The sequence below is a fragment of the Mustelus asterias genome, chromosome 5, assembly GCF_964213995.1.
Source record: "Mustelus asterias chromosome 5, sMusAst1.hap1.1, whole genome shotgun sequence".
In the NCBI taxonomy this organism is placed as follows: Eukaryota; Metazoa; Chordata; class Chondrichthyes; order Carcharhiniformes; family Triakidae; genus Mustelus; species Mustelus asterias.
In genome coordinates this window covers 110676169-110692425 of record NC_135805.1, presented here as the reverse complement: position 1 = coordinate 110692425, position 16257 = coordinate 110676169, and the positions used below count along the sequence as shown (strand labels likewise).

The window sequence follows — 16257 nt, the reverse complement described above, 5'->3', positions numbered from 1 at the left end:
GAAGATCACCAGGGAAAAAAATTCAGAAAAGAAATGGAGGAGGGTGAAGATGGGGGAATTCAGGGTTTTATGACTCAATATATAAATAGTCACCTATATGCAGCAAGTATATAATTCTTGTAGGTAATTCAATGCAGCAGCTATCCTTGAGGCTACAATTATATTAGTGTGGCATAGGTAAGCTGTGAAAGTTTAATTATTCATCAGGGCCACTCATGTCAATGTTAACAGTCTGACCGAAAATGTGAATTGGAGATGCATATTGGTCTGGTGTAGATTTATATTATTTATTTCTACTTTGCTGTTATTATATGTTCTGGAATGTACTACATTGCATTAGCAATAGAATTTTTAAAAACTTGCATGATTTTCATTAAATTATTTGTGGTAGAACAATGGCAGAATTTCAAACTCTTGTATTCCCTTGGCTTAGCAGATGTCCTGCCAGTAATCAGCTTTTTAGAGAAAATTCTATGTAGGCTACAAAATGCTGCATGAGCAAGTCCAAGCATTATCTTCTATAAATCTGTCTGCAACCCTTTTGTTGTTCTGTAGAGAGGAAAAAAAACACGGGCAGTTCTTTTCCTTGCAAGTAATAATGATAAAATATTTGTAAATTAATGTAATTCATAGGCTGAGGCAAGGGGTTGTTGAAACAATGAAACCAGTAACGAAAAGCAATTATTTGTGTGCCATATCTTCATGAGATGCTCCTGTGTCTTGCAGCTTCTATGCAGTTGTGGAGGTCACGTCTGGGGCGTGTGATGTACTCCATGGCAAACTGCCTGCTGATGATGAAGGTACGTGGGTGGCTGTGAGCTGCAGAATTACCGTATATACCTTACAATCTGTGCACTACTGTGGACAGTGCAGCATTTTAATCAATTCCCGTCAATGTAGATGGTAGAAGAAACTGGGGTTCTGCAGTGGATTTAAACCATATGCACTGGATGAAGTCAAGATCTTTATTTTTATGCATAAATAACTTGTTTGCAGACATATGTGACTTGTTCTGAAATCCAAATTATATATATATATTTCTAACAAAGCATCTACCAAAGAACTAGTACAGTAATGCTCAAAGAATAAATCAATGTCAGTGTGAAAATTACCCTGACCAGATGCATACTTGTTAATTATTATATTTTTTTAAACAAACATTTACAAGAAAAATTAAATAATTGGGGGGTGGGGGGGAGTTATGGAATCATAAAAATATGCTACTGCATTTCCAGTTCAGACAACTTCTAAAACCTTGATTGAACTTCGTAATTTTACCAAGCTAATTAAGATATCTCGACTCATTGATTATGTTTGCGTTTCATTTGAAATTCTTTACCCTTAACTCTGAAGTAAGACATGGATGTTTGTGAGCTGTTCTTTACGGCTTAAATAACCAGATAACCAGACCACGAGAATTGAAGACAGAAATTATTAAACCAGATAAGCAAACAGTACTAACTAATTAGATAAGGGAACTCCTCTGTCAAGGGAACTAAAATCACTCTAATTTACCACAGCAGCAGCATTTAAAATGTTAGGGATGGTACCTGAGAATTCAGCCAGTCCAGTTAATGGGTCAAAAGGGCAAGTTATCTGAAACGCCTCTTTGCCAGATTGCAAATTTTCCTATCAGAAATGCTACAAATGTGTGCCAGGGCACCACTGGCTGTGGCAAAACCTGCATGGAAAATCAGTAGAAATGTATAGGTCAATTTGTTATGATGCAGAACACCGCCCTCTGCTGGTTTATAGTATTACAACTATCACTATCAACTATGATTCAGTTGGAACATTTTTAAGTCCCAATTTACTTTGGATCCTAAAATCTCAAGTTTTCCATTCTAAATGATTTAATTTGAAACAATTCAAAATATTAAAATGTTCGCTAATTGCATAAATAGGTTAAAACACCACAACCATCTATACTAAGTCTTTGCATGGGAATGCATTAAAACCTTTTCATGTTTCAACTCAGTGTTAATGGAATTAAGTTATTCCTATTGGTGAATAACTTTGACTGTTCAATAAATCCCATTAATCATTCGGATTTCTTTTATCGTATTTTGAACCAATTTATGTGCCATGGCCGATTTCGAAGCAGAATCCTGGTCCTGCCTCATTTATCATCATTTTTTGTACCCGCTCATCTCTTCTGATAATGAGGAACATTTCTACGGGTGCTAGCTGCCCTCTAGATCCTTTCTCAAATGATCGTTCTTGTCTAAACAGTCAGTGTTCACTCCCTATTCAATAGCAGGAGCATCTATCTGCTCTGGCCTAATTTTCGCTGGGTATCAATGCATACTTTCAAATAAGAACATAAGAAATAGGAGCAGGAGTAGGCCATCTAGCCCCTCGAGCCTGCCCCGCCATTCAATAAGATCATGGCTGATCTGAAGTGGATCAGTTCCACTTACCCGCCTGATCCCCATGACCCCTAATTCCCTTACCGATCAGGAATCCATCTATCTGTGATTTAAACATATTCAACGAGGTAGCCTCCACCACTTCAGTGGGCAGAGAATTCCAGAGATTCACCACCCTCTGAGAGAAGAAGTTCCTCCTCAACTCTGTCCTAAACTGTCCCCCCTTTATTTTGAGGCTGTGCCCTCTAGTTCTAGTTTCCTTTCTAAGTGGAAAGAATCTCTTCATCTCTACCCTATCCAGCCCCTTCATTATCTTATAGGTCTCTATAAGATCCCCCCTCAGCCTTCTAAATTCCAACGAATACAAACCCAATCTGCTCAGTCTCTCCTCATAGTCAACACCCCTCATCTCTGGTATCAACCTGGTGAACCTTCTCTGCACTCCCTCCAAGGCCAATATATCCTTCCGCAAATAAGGGGACCAATACTGCATACAGTGTTCCAGCTGCGGCCTCACCAATGCCCTGTACAGATGCAGCAAGACATCTCTGCTTTTATGTTCTATCCCCCTTGCGATATAGGCCAACATCCCATTTGCCTTCTTGATCACCTGCTGCACCTGCAGACTGGGTTTTTGCGTCTCATGCACAAAGACCCCCCCAGGTCCCTCTGCACAGCAGCATCTAGTAATTTCTTTCCATTTAGATAATAATCCAGTTTGCTATTATTTCTTCCAAAGTGAATAACCTCGCATTTGTTAACATTATACTCCATCTGCCAGATCCTCGCCCACTCACTCAGCTTGTCCAAATCTCTCTGCAGACCTTCTACACCCCCCACACGATTCACTTTTCCACTTATCTTTGTATCGTCTGCAAACTTTGTTACCCTACACTCAGTCCCCTCCTCCAGATCGTCTATATAAATGGTGAATAGTTGAGGCCCCAGTACCGATCCCTGCGGCACGCCACTAGTTACCATCTGCCAATCAGAAAAGCACCCATTTATCTGCTTCCTGTCGGATAGCCAATCCCCAATCCACGCTAACACCCTACCCCCAACTCCGTGTGACCCAATCTTCTTCAGCAACCTTTTGTGAGGCACCTTATCAAACGCCTTTTGGAAATCCAAAAACACCGCATCCACCGGTTCCCCTCCGTCAACCGCCCTAGTCACATCTTCATAAAAATCCAACAAGTTTGTCAAGCACGACTTTCCCCTCATGAATCCATGCTGCGTCTGCTTAATCGAACCATTCTTATCCAGATGGCCTGCTATTTCTTCTTTAATGATGGATTCCAGCATTTTCCCAACTACAGACATTAAGCTAACCGGCCTGTCGTTACCCCCTTTTGTCTATTTCCTTTTTTAAACAGCGGCGTAACATTAGCCGTTTTCCAATCCGCCGGCACTACCCCAGAATCCAACGAATTTTGATAAATAACCACTAACGCATCCGCTATTACCTCTGACATTTCTTTCAGTACCCTGGGATGCATTCCATCCGGACCCGGGGACTTGTCCACCTTCAGTCCCGTTAGTCTACCAAGCACTGCCTCCCTGGTAACATTAATTGTATTGAGTACCTCTCCTCCTACCAACCCTCTATCGCTAATATTCGGTAAACTATTTGTGTCTTCCACCGTGAAGACCGACACAAAAAACTTATTTAAAGTTTCAGCCATTTCCTCATTTCCAAATAGCAATCACTATTGAATGATTAGTGAGTGGATGGATTCTCGCCTGCTCTTTTCCCATGAAACTACACCACCCATTTGGAGGTTGGTTAATTCAGCACAAGTAGAGATAAGCCATGAGATCTTGACTGAGTTTCGTGTTGCAGAATATATTTACCTGAAAAGGCATAGAGAATCTTTATCCCATATGTTTTTGGAAGCTTCTATATACATCTAACTTGCTGTTTTTAGGAGAGTTACTTCAAACTAATAAATGCATGGCAATGCACTGGTACAAAGGAATTGTTTTGGGATCATGTGCACGCGAGTAGTATGATTGCAGCTCTTTGGCTGTGTCAAAAAATGAATTTTAAAATATTAAGAATGTTGGGTGGTTAAAAGGCAGCAGTTTTAAGTCTTGCTATGTATTGATAAACTAACAGATGTAAGTATCCTCATGAAATTGGACCTTCTGGGGCTTTGTAGGTGACCAATATCCGAAAATACATTCAATGAATAGAATGCATCTCCTTTATGTAGCTTTATTCATAGATGGATTAAATGTTTCTAGCTGAAACAGACTTGATATCTATAGGAGTTGTAACACAATGTGAAGATGAGATATTTCGGTCCTCCTGATGGTTCAGGTTGTTATGCAAGTAGCTGAACAATAATCAGTGGGAAGGCCACAGATTTAATTGAGGATTGTGGTATTAACCAACCTTGGTTAGGATAGATAGTGTTGTCATAAATGTCTTCTGCAGTTGTGGATAAGAGGAAAAACTATTTTGAACAGCTAACCAAAACTTTGTGTCGGTTCAAGTGAAGAGAGTGGCTACTTTGTTGACCATGTGACTATGGAATTCTGCAACTAACAGGAGGAGGGTGAATCTGAACAGTGGCAGAAAATTGAGGCTAGCTTCTCAACCAAATCCAATCCTGTCCTGTTCACAGAGGGCACTTCCAGAAATTTGTAGCTTAGGATCTTTGAAACTTGTAGCATCTCTATGCTGCCTTATTTTAGATTAGCCTACTCCTTTAAAAAAAAACCATGAGGAGGAATGGACTTGATATTTCTACTTATCCCAGGCCATGTTGATGTTCTGCACAGGTGACATTGGAGTGTGGTGAAATTTATCTGAACAGTGGCAAATATGATATGTGATTAATCATGGAAATGAGAATAAATTGAAGTAAAGTTTATTTATTAGTCACGAGTAAGGCTTACAGTAAATCTGCAATGAAGTTACTGTGAAATTCCCATACTGCATCCATTAACTGCCAAAAAATGTCATAATAGGATCCATCAAAATTATTGCAAACAAAGGTGTAGTACAAAAGCAGAATTAACATTGCCACCCTACTTTTTACTCCAAATTTGAGAGTAGTGGATGGATGCCTTTATACTTGTACTGTTGATAGCATAATGGCTCTTCATACTGTTTTGTGATATCAGCCACTAGATTAGCGGGTAGGGCCTGGGTGGGATTGTGGTCGGTGCTGACTCGATGGGCCAAATGGCCTCCTTCTGCACTGTAGGGTTTCTATGATTCTATTAGTAGTAATATGGTCTCATTAAGAAATATGTAATACACCAGGACAAATGTATCCTCTGAATGTCCTTCTGCATATTCTTTGTAAGTTATTTGTGGGGATTGTTGGAGTTGTTGTAGTTCCCCTATTTTGTAGAAAGATGGATCTCAGACGGAAGCCATTTGGCATGTCATGCTTTGCTGGTTTTTTGAAAGATTATCAAATTGGTCAAACTCACCTATCCATTATCCATATCCTTGCAATTCTTACTCTCCTTCATGATGTGGAGATGCCGGCATTGGACAGGGGTAAGCACAGTAAGAAGTCTCACAACACTAGGTTAAAGTCCAACAGGTTTATTTGGCATCACGAGTTTTCGGAGCGCTCCTCCTTCAGATGAGCGCTCCAAAAGCTTACGATTCCGTGTTGTGAGACTTCTTACTGTACTCTTCAAATATTTATTTAATATTAAATCTGCTTCCACTATCTTGTCAGGCAGTACATTCCAGATCATAACTTACTGTATTTAAAATAACTCTTCTCCTCTGGCTCTTTTATCAGTTACTTTAAATCTGGTCCTCCAGCTATCAACCCTTCTGCCACTGGAAGCAGGTTCTCCTCAATTGCCCTTCGTGAACTTGAGCCCCTAAGTTAAATCTCCCAACCTTCTCTGTTCTAAGAACAACCATAGCTTCTCTAGTCTTTCCAAGTAACTGAAAACCTGCATTCATGGTAATAAGTCTAATATTTTCTGCACCCTCTCCAAGGCCTTGACATTCTTCCTAAAGTGTGGTGCCCAAAATTATATACAAAAAAATTCAAGATGGCGCCGGAGTGAGGCGACTTCTTGCAAGCTGTGCCCAGCATACCTTCAAATTCTATCTTTTACTCGTTCTATGCTTCTCAAACTTTATTCTAACTCTTTTAAACTCTCTAACAAGCTCTAATTCAATATCTTACAGAATTGACACTGCACCCTAACTATGACTGTAATACTCCATTCTGCGCTCTCTCGTTTCCTTCTCAGTGAACGGTATGCTTTGTCTGTATAGCGCGCAAGAAATAATACTTTTCACTGTATGCTTATACATGTGACTATAATAAATCAAATCAATGCTCAAGCCTAGCAGTGATATACTAAAATTAGTATAAGTTCTTGCTTTTGTACTCTCTGCCTGTGTTTGCAAAGCATAGGATATCATTTGCTTTTCTATCAGCCTTCTCAACTTGTCTTGCCATCTTCAAAGATTTATGTGTATATAAAACTGTACCATTTAGTTTGCTTTTCCTTATTCCTCCTATTAGAATGCATAACTACATTCTTCTCTGCATTGAAATGCACCTCCCATGTGTCTGCCCATTTCACAGTTCTGTCTCTGTCCTCCTGAATTTGCTGCTATGCCCCTCACTGCTTGATGACAGAAGATAGAGGGTGGTTATAGAAGGTTGTTTTTGAAGCTAGAGGCCGCTGACCAGCGGTGTACCTCAGGGATCGGTGCTGGGTCCACTGTTATTTGTCATTTATATTAATGATTTGGATGAGAATTTAGGCAATTAGTAAGTTTGCAGATGACACCAAGATTCATGGCGTAGTGGACAGTGAAGAACGTATCTAGAATTGCCACAGGACCTTAATCAATTGGGCCTGTGGGCTGATGAATGGCAGATGGAGTTTAATTTAGATAAATGCGAGGTGATGCATTTTGGTAGATTGAAGCAGAGCAGGACTTAGTTAATGGTAGGGCATTGGAGAGAATTATAGAACAAAGATCTAGGAGTACACGTTCATAGCTGTTTGGAAGTGGAGTCACAGGTGGACAGGTTGGTGAAGAAGGCATTTGGCATGCTTGGTTCCATTGGTCAGAACATTGAATACAGATGTTGGGGTGTCTTGTTGAAGTTGTACAAGACATTGGTAAGGCCACACTTGGAATACTGTGTCCAATTCTGGTCACCCTATTAGAGAAAGGACATTATTAAACTAGAAAGAGTGCAGAAAAGATTTACTAGGATGCTACTGGGACTTGATGGTTTGAGTTAGAAGGAGAGGCTGGATAGACTGGGTTTTTTGTCCCTAGACCATAGAAGGATGAGGGGGTGATCTTATAGAGGTCTATAAAATAAGATAGTCAACATCTTTTCCCAAGGTAAGGGTGTCTAAAACTAGAGGGCATAGGTTTAAGGTGAGAGGGGAGAAATACAAAAGGGTCCAGAGGGGCAATTTTTTCACACAAAGGGTGGTGAGTGTCTGGAATGAGCTGCCAGCAATAGAGGCAGGTACGATTTTGTCTTTTAAAAAGTATTTAGACGGTTACATGGGTAAGATTGGTATCGAGGGATATAGGCCAAACGCAATTGGGACTAGCCTAATGGTAAAGACTGGGTGGCATGGACAAGTTGGGCTGAATGGCCTGTTTCTATGCTGTAAACCTCGACAGCTCCATGACTCTATACTTACTATATTTCTGAGATTTGTATATTCTGCAAACTTTGGAACTATGCCCAAGTTCAGGTCATTTTTTCCCCAAAAAAACAGTGGTCCTATTACTTGGGGAAACCACTGTGTACTTCCCTCCAATCTGAAAAACAACCATTTGCCATTATGTTTTGCTTCTTGTGTCTCGAGACAATTTGGTATCTGTGCTGCTACTGCCCCTTAAATTAGGTGACAATTTTACTAAAAGTAGTTCTGACAGTGCCTTGGGTGATGTGGTGCCGGTGTAGACTAAGTCATAGCTGCAGAGCTTTGACTTGTGTTTGAGAATATTTCCCATGTGGCTCTTAACTGTTCAGTATTTATGGTAAGAAGTCTCACAACAGGTTAAAGTCAAACAAGTTTATTTGGTAGCACAAGCCACAAGCTTTCAGAGTGCTGCCCCTTTATCAGGTGAGTGGGAGTCCTGTTCACAAACAGGGCATATAAAGACATAAACTCAATTTACAAAATAATGGTTGGAATGCGAGTCGTTACAGGTAATTGTCTTTATCTGCCCTGTTTGTGAGACTTCTTACTGTGCTTCTTACCCCAGTCCAACGCCAGCATCTCCACAGTATTTATGACCAGGGAGCATGTGTAGCTGTAGACTGTTCTATGGTGCATGACATAGGTAATCAATTGTCTGCAATATTTCCTATCTCGAGACCAGTAGGAACTTTCCTTGTCAAATTTTTCATAGCATTGTGTTCACCTTGGTTTAGTGATAGTGTCTTTTAGTCAGCCATCATTATTCAAGCCGTGCTTCAGAGACTTTGTCACATAATCTAGGCTGATAGTTCAGTGCAGTAGTGAGAGTTCTGCATTATCAGAGGCTCTGTCTTTCAAATAAGAAGCTAAATTAAGGCCCTGTCTGCCCTCTTGGGTGGCACTATTCAAAGAAGGACTGGGGATTTTTCTGTCTCGTGGTCAATGTATATCACTAATTCAAATGATCTGAATTTTCGCTGTTGTTTGTGTAACCTTGCTGTGTGCGAATTGGCTGCTATTTCCCTGCACTACACAGTGACTATATTTCAGCAATACTGCATTGGCTCGGAACTGGCATGAAAAATGCTATATTTAGTTTGTTGCTGTTTACATCTGTAATTTATGCATAATTCTCTCATCTAACTCCGTTAAATAAAGATGTGATCAGATATGGCAATTATGGGTGAGTTCAAACAGCAGAGTAAAGGTTAGGAATTTTCAATGGCGGTGTCGGCAAGGTAATGGTGGCTGGGCACAGCCTGTTTCTTCCCTGCGCATTGCATGCCCTATTCTGCACAGTGTAGAGGGAACAGTGATCACAGATAATCTGTAATATAGAATATGGACTTACAAATTAAGAACAGGAATAGGACAGTCAGCCCTTCAAGCCTGCTCCGACATTCAATAAGATCATGGCTGATAGAATTGCAATCACATTTCTGCCTACTCCCTATACCCTTCACCACCTTGCTAATCAAGATTCTATCTAGGTCTGCCTTAAAAACATTCAAAGACTCTTCTTCACTGCTGTTTTGAGGAAGAAAGTTCCAAAGACTCTCGACTCTCTGGGAGAAAAAAATTCTCCTCATCTCTGTCTTAAATAAATGACTCTTATTCTTAAACAGTGACCCCTGGGAAATCTCTGGGCATTATAAATTATAACAATTTAAATTTGAGTTCAGCTAATAATAAGGGTCAGTAAGGACCAGGACCGGAAATATAAATACAGGAATGTAAATTTCAGTGAAATGAGAAATTAATTTTGGCATATAGCTGAAAAAGCTCGGTTGAGACAGAAATTGAAATCTTTCATCATAATTTTGTAAAATAGGGATGTGCCCAAAAATATTATGGTTAAGTAGTCCAAAAAATTGCTGGATTGAGCAATTAAAATAAAAATAAGAAATAAAATGGCAGGGTATAACCTCTGGAATTGGGTGGGTCGTAGAACTTTTAAGTGGAATATATAGGCTGAAAGGGATGCCGGGTGCAATGAGAACACGAGTGAACAAAACAAAGGATCATAGAATTTGAGCATACAAACTTTTGGCTTCCTGCATCATTCTTCTGGTGATCATACCCAATTTAATTTGGAAACGATTTTGCGCTAGGTTCTCTGAGTAGCTTCCATTCTTTAAGGTTTTAATGGAAGCTGCTATTCAATTTCCCCTTAAACCTTCCTCGGTGCAAAAAATCTTTCACGATTTTCTTCATTATCTTTCATTCCTGGATCATTCCAGTGAATCTTCACTGTACCATTTCCTTGAATCTAATGTCATTTTTTATAAGTTGCTTAGACTGCACACAGGCTCCACCTGTGAGCTAGCATAAATTCAGCAAAATGGCATTAAATATTTTCGGTATCATCATTATAAAAGTGATCAGGAACGAAGTTAGATTTTGAATGAGTAAAAGTGGTAGAGTAAGACAAAGGGGAAATAGAATCAGTTCATATTTTCTTGAAGTTTTTACTTGGGAGAAAATTGACTACCTGTTACCAGACGCAATCTCATGTAAGCTTTAAATATCTTTGTAGGGTGGGTACTTGCTGGCTAAAGAGATTGAAGAAAAACAAAAATAATGAGATACTGACTATAGTTGTGGAAGAATTATTGAGTGTTGGAGAGGATCTGCAGAATAGGAAACAAGAAAACATTTAAAAAGCGGCCAACATTCTATTAGTGGGTTAAATAACACACCATTGCAAGGAGTAGATCAGAGGAGTACTTCAACAATGGATTGTTTAGCAGCCAGCACAGTTTTAGAAGGTCAAACCTCCTTAACTACTTAAACAAAATCTTTGACAGGGTTTGACATGAAAGGATTAAATTAAACTAAGAACCATGGAAATCTAAGAAAAAGCAGAGAAATTTGGAATAGTCTCAATTTTGAATTTTGTTGGTGAAATAGGAGAGCAACACCGACATCTGACATGTTACTGAACTTACCATATTCAAAGGAACCCAATAACTTCAGTTCGCAAAAACAGTAACAGAGTGATCCAATAACAAAAATGAATCGTCCAAGACAGCCACGCCAAGTGAATTTCAGAACCAGCTGTTGCCACATTGTTTTCCATTTCTCTTCAAGTTGATCTATATTAAAAACTGGGTACTTCATGAGATGTATTTATTCTTATTTTTTAATTCTATGTTGTTGTGATTTCTTCTTCAAATATGCATTTCTTCCTCTCATGTTTCAGATTGCCTTTCCTTTTATCCCCTTTGTCCCTGAAGATGCTCACTCCTGCTGGTGATTCAATGAAAACCCTCTTAATACCTTGCTCAATTGGCCATTTGTCACATATTTATACTGCATGTGCGTAAGCAATTGATACCAGACTTTGAGCAAACTAAAGCAAGTTCCATTTCTTGTTTCAGAAAAGACATTGTCGCCATTAAAGAATTGATGTTTACGATGTAGAACTGAGCAAGCTGTTTACTATTTTTTTTCCTCTTTACCAGGACTATGTACTTGCAATTAACATGTACCACTCGGTTATCCAATATCAACCGGAACAAGAACCTCAGCTTCTCAGTGGCATAGGAAGGCTGCTTTTGCAGGTATGAACATTGGAAGAGTTCACAAACAGGAGACCATTCAATGTCTATCCTTTTAACCATAATCATGAAAGCATTAATTTAGTGAATATTCTAAGTCAATCTCCTGTAGCTTGTACGTGGGGAGTCGAGAGCTGTACCATCTGGAAGTATTTTATATAATGTACCCAAACAATGTAGAATGGCAGTAAACCCTAAATCAGTTGAGAGAAGAATCTGGCAATCAAACAGCATTCAGGAGAAAACACAAATGGAACAAAACGGAGAATTTAAACTATGTAATTGTAGAAGGAAAAATCAAAGTTGCGTCAAAAATGCAAGCAAAATGCATGACAACTCACTGACAACATAAGGTTACTGATGGGCATTGCTACAAAGGTAGGCATGAGTGAATTAATAAATTAGCAGTGCACTTCCCATCACTGACTGAATAAATTCATGATGTGGAGATGCCGGCGTTGGGTATTCTGTATTCAGTATTCTGTAACTTGATTTTGTGTCTCTGTGCCCTGTTTGAGAGCACATTTCCACTCCATCTGACGAAGGAGCAGCGCTCCAAAAGCTAATGGTATTTGCTACCAAATAAACCTGTTGGACTTTAACCTGGTGTTGTTAAAACTTTTACTGTGAATAAATTCATGCAGCAGCAAATCATTAAATTAATTAATACAGAAGCATGTAAATTTTACAACTCCACCTGTACTCTTGTCAACCTACAAATTTGTTTTGATCCTGGCTTGTGGGCAGAGCAGAGGAAAATTAAAATGAGGCGAGTCATAGTAGAAGGTCGAATGTGCAGGCAGAAGTGATGCAATTGGAGTCTTATGGTAAAGATGTGATGAGAGCTAGTTTTGAATGCCAAATTGGTGCCAGTAGACTAAGATTTTAAATCACGGTTGGAGAGCAATATCAGTAGTAGATTGTGTGGACTTAGAAATTTTTGTAGGATACCTTGGCAGAAAAGAAACAGAACAAGAGAGGAAAAATGATGCAATTTAAAAATATATTAGTATTTGAAGTAGACTTTGAAGATTGGTGAAAGGGAAGATATAAGATGAGAAGGATGCAGGCCCGAGCAGGAAATAGAAGGCCTTGCTTTGATATTCTAAGACTTTATGGAGCCATCTCTTTCTCCCACAAGTACCTTTTGTTCTGTTTATATTGGATCTTTCAGTCCACACATACCTCTATAACAATTTAATTCCCAAATTCTCCCCTCTATTATTTTCCCCCCCATTTCTATCTCCCACAATCTATTCCACTGAACAGGAACAGAAAAATGCAGGAAACGCTCAGCAGGTCAGGGAGCATATATAGATAGAAACAGAGTTAATGTTTCAGATCAATGGTGACCTTTCATCAGAACTATTGCAATGGTCTATATCCCTTCACCAATGACCAATTAATTCTTTCTTCTGAAAATGTGAGCATGACAACGTTATGTCCTCACCCATTTCTGTATACCGCCCTCTCATCTCCAGTAAAATATTAACCTTTCTCTCACACTCACTGGTTATTGTTCTTCTTCATCTCCACCCCCTGTCTCTTTCTTCTCAATCAATCCTATCTCTGGAGCAGTGTCCACCCTCATCTCACTTTCAGGGCCTGGTTATGGTGATTATGGTGATTGAACCAGCCTGGCAAGGAATGAGACCAGGAATACTCCTCCAACCTTTTAGTTGGGTCAGAAATGAGACCCAATCTCTGAGGCAGACCCAAGGCGTAAAGGAAGTATCAGAATCTGTGTAAAGACTGTGTCAGGTAATGGGACCTAAGTAGCCAAAAATTGAGAATGCTGAAGAGGGGAGGCAAGAGATGATGCATAGCAGAAAAGTTAAAGGAGATGAATTAAAAGCAAAAATTTGACTTACCACTTCCTTTATCCTTTCTTCAATCCAATGTCCACATAAATGGTAGATACGTCAGGGATTGAATAGAAAACGGTTAGTACTGTAGGCCAGTTTACAAAACATACCAAGCATTATTGCATTTTCTCTCTCTGATGACTGAGGCTTGTGTTGTAAACCTTCAGGCAATTTACTTAACAGTAAATTGTTAAATTGGTCTATCTGAACAGTGTTCACTACATTGGTTCAGAATTTCCTCAAATGGCACAATCTGTAAATCGTCATAATTTCAGATTAAACCAACCTGGAGTGGACGACATTTAATTTCATTTCCTGTTGCTTTGATGTGCAATAAGGCTATTTTGTGAGCCCCGTGGATATCTGCAATGTGCCATGTTGGCTCAGACTGTATTCAGGTACCCTTGGTCACTACTTTAAACAAGCATTAGATTCCTTGCATGTGCTAATTAGAAAGTTAATACTTGTCTCAGATCCCCTCAATGTAGTTGGTCAGAAACTGAGCAGCACACGTCATGATTCCTTCAGCCTGATTTCCTGGAACTTCTATGGTGTAAAAGCAAATGCAATGCCACAGGTGCTTCACTACAACAGTGCCAATCCCCCAGAAATTCTTGACTTGGTACTTAATTTACAAACCTCACCTGTTCTTCATGATCCATATAAAAGCAGTAAAGGTTAATCCGTATTCTTTCTGACAACATGCATTAAGTCGTGAAAACAGATTTGCACTTCTCATGAGCCAAGCCATGGAGTCGAGCTAGACTTTCTACTGGCTTTCACCATTGAGCACACGGAGCCCAATTTAAATCTATACCATAAAATTATCAAGAAGACCTACAAAAAAGGTCTTTTTTTTTTCTCTGTTCTTACCATTCTGAGACATAGCTGTCGATCACAAATTAACTTTGGTCTGTAATAATTCGATTGTTAACAGATTGATGCTGAAATCTGTTCACCCAGCAAATGGCAGCATACCAAAACCAACATTTATTCCAACAGAAACTGAACGCATACGCTTGTTAATACGTTTAGATTTATCCCATCATTACCCATTAAGGCAACACGTCTAGATTCCAAATTGTGTATAAATCGAGCAGGCTAGTCATTTACTTTCTGAACCACGGTATTTTGCCCTTCACACTGATGCAAGTTACGAGCAGTTCGTAGGGAAGTTTGATTTTCAACCACAAGCACTCCCCCAGTGGAATCCTTCCTTGGAGGAAAGCAATCTGTTTTTTCAACAAATGGAGCAAGGCAATGATAGATTTTAAAAGCAAGGAGATTTTCAGAGTTCTGTTGCTACTTCTGCAATGATGGTTCAAAATATTAAATTGATCCATGGCAAGAGGGGTTTGTATGCCTTTACCTTTTTCTTCTAAGGGATGGCTGATTCACAAGGTTCAAATGAAGAAACCCTCCACCATTGTTGTGAGCATTGATTAACAAAATTGATTGGCCCATCTGATTCCAATGCAGGTCAGACCAGCTGCTCACATGAAATGCTGCAAATCAGCTTCTGAATTTCCAATTGATTTCACAACTCTTCAGGTTAGTCTAGAAAACAAACATCTTCATCAACCATGCGATGGTGCTGGCATTAAGGAAAACCTGTACCAGTTCAAATGGCCCAGATTTTGTGGTTGTAAGAAGGCAAAACTGTCTGCGTTCACCCCATATTATTCTGTGAAAATGGCAACTTCTGTGAGCATGCACTTAGAAATCTTCAAGTGTTGTAAGTTACAAGGCCAATGTGCAGAGTGCACTGGGCAGCTTTTAATCCATCTTTTTGCTTGCTCCAAAAACCCATTCAAGTTCAAATTGAATCCAATTCATGCTCCCCATAAGGGAGATATACAATATCCAAGTGAAAAGAAAAGGCATTGCACCTGATCTCTTGACGTCCTTGGACATGAAAATCAATTAGAAATCACTGATTTGACTGAAGTATCCACATTTTTATATTATTAGTCTTGCTGTGAAAGCTCTTGAAAAAGTTGCATCTTGTTAAATGAAGTGTAGCTGAACTTTTCACAGTGTACCAAGTTATAATTGCTGTCCAAAACCTTTTTGGCCCTCCAAAACTAATATATTTGTGCAATATCATCTTTTTCCATTCAATGTTAAAATTCCCCTCCATTCTCAGTGTTTTAAAATAAAATAAAATGTATTTAGTATTTCAGCATCTACCTTATTTCTGTGTATATCGCAATACTTATTTCCCTTTCTACAAGTTTTTAAAAAACAAATGATCAAACCATCTTGTTACTACTTAGTTTTCTGTCTGAGAATTCCTCAGTGTGAATGGCTGCTCAGCCTGTTTGGGGATATCACTGTAGCTAAATGCCAGATATTCCTATAATCAGTGCAAGAATGAAATTGCTGTCAGAATAGGTGATATCCATGCCAGAGATCATTAAAAGACTTGATGGAAAGGTTTGTTTCAGGTCAGCAACGAGCACTGTTAGTTAGACACTGACCACAAAATCCAAGCCAGCATTTTGGGCCAGAGTTCAGTTCTAAAACACACTGATGTTCTTATTAGCTTATAATCATTTATCTGTCTGTAACGGGTTCCACACTTTCATTCCGGGCATTACAAATTTAGTTTTGCAGATCAATCAGCATCTGTCATGAGAGAAACAGAGTTAACATAAATTCTATTTCTCACTCCACAGAGGCTGCCTGACCTGCTGAGTCTGTCCAGCATTGACGGTTTTTATTTCATATCTCCAGCACCTGCAGTATGTTGTTAAATTTAGTTCACCATTGATGGAGAAGCATTGGCAG

General features: G+C 39.2%; 1 protein-coding gene across 4 annotated transcripts in view; it reads left to right on the top strand.

Annotated features, from left to right (window-relative positions):
* Window positions 1-16257, top strand: part of trappc12 (trafficking protein particle complex subunit 12) — a 76773-nt gene that overhangs the window by 47086 nt on the left and 13430 nt on the right. For all 4 annotated transcript variants that reach the window (XM_078213202.1, XM_078213203.1, XM_078213201.1 and 1 more), the window contains 2 exons: window positions 727-800; window positions 11507-11605. In XM_078213202.1, the coding sequence (XP_078069328.1) occupies window positions 727-800; window positions 11507-11605 (173 nt within the window). The remainder of the gene's footprint in view (window positions 1-726; window positions 801-11506; window positions 11606-16257) is intronic.